This window comes from Arctopsyche grandis, chromosome 3, assembly GCF_051622035.1.
Source record: "Arctopsyche grandis isolate Sample6627 chromosome 3, ASM5162203v2, whole genome shotgun sequence".
Classification (NCBI taxonomy): Eukaryota; Metazoa; Arthropoda; class Insecta; order Trichoptera; family Hydropsychidae; genus Arctopsyche; species Arctopsyche grandis.
This window is the reverse complement of record NC_135357.1, coordinates 9,811,705-9,823,572: the sequence shown is the minus strand read 5'-3', so window position 1 is coordinate 9,823,572 and position 11,868 is coordinate 9,811,705. Positions and strand designations below refer to the sequence as shown.

Sequence of the window (11,868 nt, the reverse complement as noted above, 5' to 3'; positions counted from 1 at the left end):
CCGCTATGGATATAAATTCAGAAATTCCGTTGTCAACCAGTCTTTATAAACATTGACACGGATTAGACGACCCATGTTAAATGCAACCTGGAAAAGCCTAGCGGGTAGTATTCTTGTTTACTTTGTACATGCTCAAAATACAACGCATATCGGCGTTGGTCAGCATTCAAAGGGTTAACTTTCTGGATGAATTTTATCCTAAAGTTGACAATACATTATGTGGATCGTTTAAATTTTATAGATTTATACTAACAGACGATGGATTCGGAAAGGATTGATTTAAATTTTTAGAATACTCATCGTAATACTACACACCGTTTTTTATGTTTATATGATAGCGATATAGTGTTTTAAAACATACCGTTTAATTCATTTTTAGAAAATAGCGTTGATTAGATTTGTTGAATTTAAACAAATTATAGTAATAATAAGATTATTATTGCGCATCATAATAAATAGCATTATAACGCTAAATGTGATATTGAAATCATCTTTATGTGGAGGCTTACATAGAGGGTGTATTAAAAATGAGTCATATATGCTTCATATTTGTGTAACACTTCAATGTATGAATTTTACTACACGAAGGGAGGGGTCCAGATATTATTTTAATTTATATAAAAATCTCCATCCATGAATGTCCAATCTTATTAATTAAACGCAATCAATCGAAGAATTTCAAATTATTCTCATATTGTTTGTAATAGTCACACACACACACACACACACATGTGTATGTATATTGTATATAATATTTATTATGAACAAATTCTATTTGTACATTCTCATATTGTCAAACACATCAAAGTAATATATTATTATATACATACATATAATTTTTAATAAATTAATGCATACGAGTTGTCGTATTTATTATTGAACCTTTAAAGAATCGGGTGATTTTTTTTTTGATGGTGAGTTGTGAAATGAAAACAGTACAATGAAATAGGACATGTATATTTTACAAATTGCTGGTGTACATGGTAAAATACAAATAGTCAACACATTTTAATTCACTTTAATATGTATTAAATGTACGTGAAAAATTACATAGTATAGTTCTGTACGGACGTCGTCGTCATCGTCTACATTTAACCAGTAAGTGATGTATCACCGTTCACTCTTTTCCTCTTTAAGAATTTCATTAATATTATATATATATATATATATATATATATATATATATATATATATATATATATATATATATATGTGTATATACGTATTAATCTACAATTCTTTAAATATACATACTTGTGATCACTCTCATAGCATATATAAAATGACCAAAATAGTCGCCAAGCCACAGGACGAAAGAGACGAGCATTGTCTTAATAGGCCATTAATTTACAATACAGATAGTGAAATTATATGTGATGTTCCAGAAAAAAGTTCAAACTTGTAACAAATTAAAATATGAAGAAAATTATAAACAGAATGAAAAGCCGGAGCGTGTGACAACTGAAAGCTTCAAAGACATAGTTGATTCATTGAGTTTTTGGCTAGAGCTGAAGCCCTTTAGTCAGTATTTCATATCTTCAATAAATTGACTAGTGATGAACAAAAAAAAAAAAAACAACGAAAAAAATAATAAAAACAAATGAAATTAAATAAGTTTGCACTTTTTTATTTGGTAAATGAAATATGTATAATCGTACCGATGTTAAAAATTGGCTTATAAGAGTCCCTGTGTGATGATAATTTATCTATTCTTGAAACTCGAAGGCGTAGAAGAGATGACGGAGGATAGTAAGTAAGTCAGATACACAATTTCCAATACATTGAATCGTGTTCACGTGTGTGTGAGAGAAAAAAATAAACATATACACAATAGAAATATCACATGTAATTTGAATTCTGATAATAATTTATACCAATTAATGGTGCAAAGTTTACAATAATAACATTCATGTATCCACATATGCCATAATCGACCAATTAAAAACGATAACTAGAAACTTGTAACAATCCAGAATACACACAACATGCAGATTGATTGACATTGAGTTTTGGTTTTTGCGACGTATGAGTCTGCGGATGCGGTGACAGTCGTAGGGGGACGTTCACTCGTGGCCGTTGGTCTTGGCGTGACTAGATGGACCGTTGGTGATGTTGCTGGCGGGCCGTAACGTTTTCTGCAGCACGTGTGCGTCTGCCGGTTCGATTCTTTTATAATAATGACTTTTCGTTTCGACTACTTCAAATCCGAATTTCTTATAAAAATCTATTGCACCCTCGTTATTCACTTGAACGTGTCTGAAAACAAACCATAATCGTCATTACTGTACACACGCCGGGACAACAATATAGTCCAACGATAAAACCCTTTACACTTACAGGAAAATGCTGTCGAAGTTTCCGTCCTGTTTGACGTATCTTAAAACGTGTTCTACCATTAAGGTGCCGATGCCGAGTCTTCGATAGGGATAAAGGCAACCTAATGTCATGATGTACAATCGTCTGCAATTTTCCGACGTGTCTATCCGGCAGCACACGGCACCTACGACTATGTCATTATAATATGCCAACTTCGCCAACTCTCCCGCCTCCAAGACATCTTTATAGAATTTGTCATTATACGAAACAGGAAACACTACAGTATTTAATTTTTTCAACTGTTTGATGTTGTGCGGCGTCACGGCACCCAGTTCTGTTTTTGCTCTGAAAACAGAAAAACCTCATTTTAATATCTAACACACCTATTCGTTTGCACAATTTCTGAATACTTTTTTTTTAATAGATTTTAAGCCCTCAATTATACACCAATTTTTCATCATTAATGCTCTACTCCAATATACTCAAACATTTCATTCATCAATAGTCATCGAGGGTCATTTCATAAGTAAGAATCGTTTTATAATAAACTGATACCTAGTCTTAAGCGGTCGATGGATGCTTATGGATGGATGAATAACAATAGACCGAAAAAAAAGCATGCTTGTTCTAAGAAATTGACAATAGTGAACCATTATTTGTGCGGAAATGACCCATCAAATGTCGATCTCCGCTGATAACTAAAGGGCGGACCGGAAGCGTGCTTTTTCCAGGAATCAGGGCGTTTTGGGTCTATTTACAAAGCTAGAGTGCAAAAAAAAAGTTCTTCATAAAAATGAACAAAGCACAGCGAACAATTAACAATGAACGGAACGCTTCCGGTCCTACCTCTACTGATAACAGTCTATTGAGACTAAAATCCATGTTTTTAGAATGAAAATGTAAACTACTTTTCAACACACATTATTCCTATTGACATGCAAGTACTTTTTGAGATTGAGAGATGACTTTTGACTATCTCCTCGTTGACGAACTCTGCCTTGAGTTAGTCAGTCATAGTTAGGTTGTCATCTTCATCGGTCTGTATGTGTTTTCTACTGTATGGAGTTTTAATTAATTTTTTGTTAAACGCAATATGTAGATTAGTTCAATGTCCGAAGTGTGCGAGAGCTCGTAGCTAACTGAAAGCGACATATGAATAAATACATGCTCCTGAATAGTTACATTCTGAAGCGTAACTTATGTTGTTAGTACATGCATATTATACATATATACATAGGTAGGCGATTCTTAATAACTGAACAAATTATGAGCGAGTCCACAGATTCAATTAATATTAAAATTCATCATTTCAGGAAGCCAAACATTACATACATACATATAAACAAGATTACATTCAAAGATAAGATACATATAAACATGTCTCTGTTTATAAATCTGTGATCCTGTGTTTACGAGTCAGTTGTCTCGATATTCTATCTAGCTAGTTAGTCAGACAAAAACAAGTAAATGGAGAATGAAAGGTGAAAGCAAATGGGAGAATGCAAGGGTTTAAGAACAAGTGCGAATGTGATCTTTGCACTGTGAGACCTGTAATTACTTAATCGTATAGACAGAGCCATGCGAAGGGAGCAACGGTCCCGGGCTTCAAAATCATCAACAAAAATTCACCGAAGACATCGTTCTCACTTTTGAATGAAAACTTAAAAAAATGACCGTTATAATAAGCCTTGTAAAAAATAGACAGTATTTAGAATTTTTCAGTAGGCCTTAAATAATCAAAAGTTGTTTATGATCTTTAACCTAACCTAACCCTTTGGGTGCTGACGTTTTCTGTTGAAAGCCTGCCACGCTGAAAATTTCGCCAACATTTTCAACTAGAATTATTTTGAAATCCAATAGGAAGCAGGTATAAAAATTGTAACTAATCCAAACAAACCCTAGATAACAACCACCGAGGATTTCGAGTTTTGTAAAGGTGTGCTTAGACTATCTATTATATCTTGCAACAATATAAAATAAACAAAAGAAGTCTATTAATGAATATATTTTTCCAAAACTCAGTTCCATCTTCTTCATTGTTGTTAAAATGTAATGCTTACAATCTAAATGCCAAGCCACAATCTTAAGATTTATTACTCATATACGTATTTTAATACTAGGCAGTTCCGAGATTTTCATCAGGTAATTTGGCTATGGTTATAAATTCAGAAATTCCGGTGTAAACCAGTCATTATAAACATTGACACAGATTACACGATCCATGTTCAATGCTACCCGGAAAGGCCTAGCGGGTAGTATTCTTGTTTTTCAGCTCTATGGACTTGTTGGCAAAACGCCGATCAGCATTCAAAGGGCCAAGGATTTAAATTTTACCATTAATCAATCCAAAATGTTCTGATCAGCATCTCGACAGTTATGGCAGCCCTACTGTCGGAGACATTAGCTTATTTCAATGTTACCTAGCCCCTGCACGTCGGTAAAATATCAAAATGATCTAAAGAGTGGAAGTAGTTCAAAAATTAAATAAAAAATTAAGTAAATAAAAAAAAGCCCAACGATTTTTAAAAATAAGTAAAACATCACACACCCAATCATAAAATTCAAATCGAACATTTGCTTTGTCATATTGCAAGGGGAATACAAAGGGTACACAAACCATGACAGTACCTATTATAAAAATAAAAAAAACATTGAAACGTACGTACATGACAATTCACCTTTGCAAAACTAAGGCAAGGTGAACTACTAGACATTGTCTACGATCGCGCACACACACACACACACATACATACACATACCGATGATACAAATCAATTAACATAGCATTATAGATGCAGCTCAATATTACCAATTGTGACGGATGCAAAGGTCGATAGAATCGATACGATATGACTTTGAATATAATGTTTGAATTTGGGCTGACGCACATCGACGCATCATCACTGGGAGAAAAAAATTGAACGTAAATTTTTTTGAGGTTATCTATACAAATCTCGGATCACTCCCACTGCTCGATTCGCGTCACGTACGAATGCTGAAAAGATGATTGAGTGCATGCGGCGGCTGCGATATCGCCTCATTTGGGGTGTGTCGGGGTTTGAGGTTATGTTGAGAGATTGCGCGAAATGGTGGGCGGGGCGGGGTGGAGCAGGCGAGGACGGGGAGGGGGGGGGGGCGGTAGGGTAAAGTGGGTGCACATGGGCGTAGAGGTTATGTGCGGAGGGGAGAGGCGGGGGCGAGGGCGAGGGTGCGGGTCTGACCTGGTCATTGTGTCGGGCGGGGTTCGGTGTGATAGTGGTGGTGGTGAAGGTGGGGTTCGGCGATGGCGAGGGGCGGCTGCGGGGCGGCGGGGGCAGGGGGGCCGCTCCGGTCGGTTCTGACAGCCGCTCCGCGCACCGCCAAACACCGCTCCACTCACTACCACACACGCTCATTTACACATGGCTGCCAACTGCTTTTTACATTCACGAGTCTGTTATGCCGGTGTAATACTTTGAAAGATTCCTTTCGAAGCGAACACTCTGTGGCAACCCCAAAGTCAGAGAGGGCGGTCAGCGCGTCACGGGAAGCTATCTCTTCCCTTCGGACCTCGCAACCGACAACACCTCTCTCGTCTCCCACACTCGCTGTACCTGAACCAATAAACATTGTTTCCCGAAGCCGAACACCGCGTTTCAATCAATCGCCTGCTCTCCATAACTCCATTGTATACATAGCCAGCAGCATAGCTCGGACGTTAAGCTTCTGCTTACCGCCAAGAAGGTGCCGGGTTCTATCCCTGAATGAAAATGAATTTTTCAGAGTATGCTGTTGGTCAGACCTGGATTTGTGACTCCAGGTTGATCGTTTCCTATCAGAGTTTGCCAATTTTCTCTGATTTCATTGTTGAAACGGTTCCCGGAAAAAAAAATTGGCTAAAAATCCTTCCTACCTACTATGTCACCACTATTTGAAAAATTTGATTGATGTACAATAAAAATTTATGTACAATTCATAGATGTCTCGTTAATTTGCGAGTTTTTTCAGTGTCTCGCAATTCAACGACTTATAATAAAAATGCTGTATTTGTATTTGTAATTGGCCAGGAAGGCGCATTGGGATTTACCTGTAAGGCCTTCCTGGTATATATGTAAAATAAAAATAAAACTCATATGTACTTACGGCGTCCGACATGGTTAAAGTGACGATACGTCCCGTTTTGAACGGGACCGTCCATAGATCTAGAATATACTAGATCCGCCCTCACGTGTTATACTTGTCTCCCTTTTGGCGCATGCACAGTTTCTCTTAGTAGGTAGGTAGGTACCGCTGCGTCGTAGGGAAAAAAACTCAACTTCCCCGGTAGTTAAACCCCCCGCACTCCTCAGTTAGTGAAGACAAGATCTCCGACCAAAATAACACGTCTGGGCCAGTGGCGTGTGCTGTTAAGTATGAACAGACCTTCAGGCGGAAATTTTCTAGATGGAACAGATTATGCATTTCGGAGGACTACGAAAACTAATCGTGACAGACAAAGACGCAAGTACCGTACGACTACAAATTCGATTATTGTTGTATGTATTGCGTTTTTGTTTGTAGCGATCGGTCATATTTCAAAGTTCTCCGATGACGTTCGTGTCAAGTGTACCTTATATAAAACTAGTGGTCTTACCCGGCTTCGCTCGGTATTTGTAATATAAACCGCTTAAACATGGCTAATCTAATAGTAAACATTTTACCTACATATGTATATATAAACAATAGAAAATTTAATTTATTTAAATGAAATCAAATTAATTAAATTAATTTTTAAGAGATGGCAATAAATGCTTTTCCAAGAGGGAGTGTCGATACAAATAATATATATGTACAGGTTTTTTCTTGATTCTACCATCCAAACCTTACTTACATACTAAAAAAGTCTCTTATGCTTTTAACCGGCTTCGCTCGGTATTTGTAATAGAAACACCCGATCTATAATTCAGGGAAATAATGGGATAGCAGGTATATGTAGCTTCGGTCCGCATATAGAGTTAGGTCTTTTATGTTCTGTTATCCTTGCGACTGCCAGATGTATTTTTTTAAGGATGTTGAGTATTGGTTGGTCATCGAAAGAACAATGTCCTAGATGTGGGATTGGGGGTAAAATACTATATTTTCATGAATAAACTTGAAAACCTTCAGTCTCTTTTGTTTTTTTAAACGTTTTGGTTTTCAATCTATTTTTCTGGTTAATTTTTATAGTGATTAAAATTTTCAACACTATATTTCTCACACAATATTTATCACAAAGAGAGGATTTTTGCTACTCGCATGCACTCATGTTTTTTTAAATTTTATTTATTAATATGATTTATACAAAATCATGATAAAATTAAAGAGCCACCAATTTTAGTTTGCACATAGACGGTTGAACTCCTAGGCACGGCCCTGCTGCGACGTGTGGGTGAACCGGGGGCGGATCCAAAAATCTGGTTGGGTGGGGGCTATTCATAATTTGTAATACACCCCGTTTTTTTCAATAATAAAACATTTAATCAGTTATAAAATTATAATTATAAGCTTATTTATTTGTAAAACATTATTTTAACTGATTTATTAAAACACAAAATACATAATTTTGATTGCATATAAATATATTATGCAAGCCTCTAGGGTGGGGGTCATTAGCCCCATACCCCCCTCCTGGATCCGCCAGTGGGGTGAACGAAATATGTGTGTGTATAGTTAATAAAAACGGAATAAATCTGGTGAATTCCGTCATATTAGGTAAATTTAAATAAGAACTCCAAATGATTATTACGTTGATGGTAACGCACACAGGATCTTTGAAAGCGAAATCAGGCTGTGGAAAATTCATAATTCCTGGCCCTTTTTCTGTAGGGGGAAGGCTTATTTAATAATTTTTTAATTATAATAATAAAAATTTCGCAAAAAAACATTCGCGCAATATCATTTACGCAGTTTTCTGTACGCCGAATTTTCGTGAGCTGGGAAATCCGCGCACGCGATTTTCGTAGAGTCGGCTATCCTGATAGCGATTCACTTTTGCGACATAACCCGTTTACCGTTTCATAATTTTTTAAAACCTTTTCTTATTCTTTTTTAAATGTCAAAAACAACATAATTTAGATAACAAATTGCGCTGCAGGCAAATTAAACAAAAATATGCTTTCATTGTGTGATATTTTAATGATATAAAAAATCGATTTAAACGTTTGTTTGTACGTTGAAGACGAATCATGAATAAACCGATTTTAATTGAACATATGTTTCTAATGAAAAAAATTGTTTGTTTTGAATGAATTTAAAAATGAGTAAAGGGAACCCTTAATCATTGTGAAATGTGTGATTCTTTATATGCTGTATATTACATGTATATGATTTTGTTAAGAATCTGACTCTTCAAGAAGGAAGTGGAATTTTCGATCACATAAACATTTGTGTACGTGTACTATGTAAATTAATAAATTTTTCGATATCCATGACGCATCTGTTCGTATGAAAACACAAAGTATAAGCGGTGTATGGAGGGAGGTAGTGGGTGGCAGGGGGGTAGTAGGGTGAATAGGAGTGGTGAAATGGAGACAGGGAAATATCTCGACAAGTGAGCGGTTTGTCGATTGTTGTCGGGCGCATGATTTGACATTTTTGTTATTTACCACTTGTCGGGCAAATGACCAATTTCTGGTGTGCAAAATATAATTATGCTAAGTCTTAACATAAGGGATTTTCCAATTTTATGGTGTTTTAGAATTTCCGGCTATATAGTATTCAATATTAGTCGGGTGTCTTAATTTTTGATTTGAGATAGTTAATAGTTAATAGTTAATATTTATTATAAACAAAAAGGTGTGTAATGATCTAATGTGAAAAATAAAGTTCGAGAAAATTTGTGAAAATTATAGCTGTTATAGATTTTCATATGATTAAGTTGTTATTTTTGACGCTAGATGGCATGAGGTTTGTGTCGATTTGTAAAACTTTTCATCTACATTAAACAATGTCAATCAAAAATTGCACAAATATTTGTGTTTGGATAAATATTGCGGTGAGAAATTTTTATTGTATAAATATTGCGTTGAGTGTTGATCTTAAAATGAAATTTTGACATGGAACACATTTATTTATTTTAAAAATCTATTTTTTACAAAACGCTTTTCGGAAACGGCGGTCGTTCACTTCAAAGTGTAAAAAAATCAAAAGAAGTAGACATAAACATTTTTATCGGATAACTGTACTTTCGTAAATATTTTTGCAATATAATTCAAAGAGAATAATTCTAATAGGTACTTTAAATTTGTTTCTAAGAACGAAGTTACGATATTTTACTCAGAAAATTTTCAAGTTTATGAAATTAAGCACTTATGTAAGTAAGTATATTTTTTTAAGAGTTAAATTGTATAAATATACCTACATATTTACAACCAACTACTTATACCCTGTAGATATATGTAAAGTGTACTATATTTTCATATATACAGAATAGCTCAATGATGAAATGATTTGAGTATGATGAAATCAATTAAAAAGTGAAAATTGCTTCATACACTTTCATTTAGCAAGGAAAAAAGAATGCAGACGATCGCATAACACTTCTATGAGCGTAACAACAATGGTGCCAGACACAGAACTACCTTGAATTGTACCACAGTTCATTATACTACCTATATATTTTTTTATTTCAATTATATATGTATGTAGCTACCATTAGATGAGGAAATATGTCAAGGTGGATCATTCTTATCGTCAGTTTGGGAAAAATCTCACAAAGGCGAGATTTGACAGCCACTCTTCTGTACCAAATTGCAGTAAATTGGAATCGAATCAAATTGGCCATTTAGATTCGCCGCGAGAAAGTGCGAAATTTTGCGATTTCGACTCGCACATAATTGATGATGTCTGACAACTTTGACTTGAGTGTATACACAATTTCATTTTCTAAAGAAAGTGAATCTATTCCCGTCGGAATCTGGTTCGATCGGAGAGAAGTCGAGATATGCAAAATAAGTGCATTTTGATTGAGCCAACGCAAATGATACGCAATTTGTTGCTAATTGTGTATGTACGCTGAAGTGAGAGTAGTTCGAGCGCAAGGTATCGGAAAAAATAAATAATATCGAAGATTAAGGACAGAATAATTGCAAGGAAAGGGGGTCAAATTTTGCAATTACTCATGTTGAACGCAAGCGCGTTCAATGATGTCGAAAAATTTTAACCGAAACGTTCCCAGCTATCTAAAGCCTACCCGAGACGGCATTTCTCTTTTACTTTTGTGGGTCAACCGGTGCTGTAATTTTCTAATGAGAAAGAGGTTTTTGCGAACCTTTCGCTAAACATTGTTGGCCGAGAAATGCGTGAGGGTCATGGTCGGCGATCTAGCTTCCCGGATTTACCACGTGACACGGCGCCAATTGGTAATTAATTCAAATTTGTGCGACGAAAAACGCAAATAGATGTATACCTTGAGCCTATTATAGTCGAATCAAATTCAACCATTGTTCTGAAGTAGTACATATGTATGATTGAACAACTTTCAAGTATGAAGTTATCATATGCAGTTATTTTGTAGGGTGAAGTACATAACACACATACATACATACATATTGCTATGAAACATATTGGAATTGATCGTGTGGATGTAACCTTCTTCTCATTTGAGAGAATCGTATGCATGTAGTGACGAGTAGTAATTAAATACAGAAAAAAGGTAAATGTCAAGCCGTTTCAATTGAAATAACCGTCGTGCGAATATCGCACGTAGTACAATAGATTACGGGCATGGCCGCGGTGAGCGTTGAACCGCGTTTGTAATACCTATATGTACCGGAAGTGTGAACGAGTTTATCGGTGAACCGCAAGTTATTGTCTTAAATTTGCACATCTCTTCGGTGTGAAATGTGAGCAGTTTTTTCTTGTGTGGATCAACCACAAATGCGTGCCGTTTAAAAGGGGAGGAAATGCCATTTGAAGCATCGAGTTTTTTTGAAGTCATGCCTTTATTTTTGAACGTTTTTATATTTAATGTATATTAAAAGGTTTACGTTGTTTAAAAGAACAGATTCTCAGTACAAAAAAATGGCAAACAAACAGTACAGAATAACGTAAACGATAGCTTTCGTATGTTTAAAGGGAACTCACACGTAGCATTTTTTATTTTTTTTAGTTGGATTTAAAATCCAAGTGGCTAAGTACAGATCAAGTCAACTATTTTTGTTTATTATTTTATATATGTATATCTAAACTGCTTTGTTACTAGAACAGAGAAGATAGGAGTTGGTGGCATATATAGTAAAATCATGAATACAGTTATCGATTAGTAGTGAACAAGATAAATATTGAGGACACACAATTTTCCTATTAATGTTATTTAAAACGTAAATTCCGCATGACTATGTATGTATTTGCATATTATGTATATTATATAAATTGGATAATTTCTGAGACCTCTTTAATATATAATATTCATTATTATGTTATATCACTACTAAAATATCATTGCGATCTTTGAAGCATCAATGTCGTAAATTATTACAAATATTTCAATGAAGGAATATAAACTCGTTACGGCCAATTTTTTAACAGGTAGTGTTTACTGTATATAATCGTTAT

General features: G+C 35.2%; 1 protein-coding gene across 2 annotated transcripts; it reads right to left on the bottom strand.

Moving 5' to 3' along the window:
• Nucleotides 1–1,458: 1,458 nt before the first annotated feature.
• Nucleotides 1,459–5,916, bottom strand: san (Probable N-acetyltransferase san). 2 transcript variants are annotated; one of them, XR_013260351.1, is made up of 4 exons: nucleotides 5,538–5,730; nucleotides 2,338–2,661; nucleotides 1,659–2,256; nucleotides 1,459–1,550 (listed from the first exon to the last, which is right to left on the bottom strand). XR_013260351.1 is itself a non-coding variant. In XM_077427652.1 (3 exons), the coding sequence occupies exons 1-3, from the start codon at nucleotides 5,543–5,545 to the stop codon at nucleotides 2,064–2,066; spliced, it is 525 nt and encodes a 174-aa protein (XP_077283778.1). In that variant the 5' UTR covers nucleotides 5,546–5,916; the 3' UTR covers nucleotides 1,465–2,063. The 2 variants fall into 2 exon arrangements, 1 of the variants encoding a protein (XP_077283778.1); XM_077427652.1 differs by having other exon boundaries at nucleotides 1,465–2,256; nucleotides 5,538–5,916.
• Nucleotides 5,917–11,868: the final 5,952 nt, after the last annotated feature.

Coding starts and splice junctions, on each gene's coding strand:
- san (XM_077427652.1), bottom strand. Junction 2,257..2,337: donor AACTTCGACAGCATTTTCCT/GTAAGTGTAAAG, acceptor GTTTGTTTTCAG/ACACGTTCAAGTGAATAACG.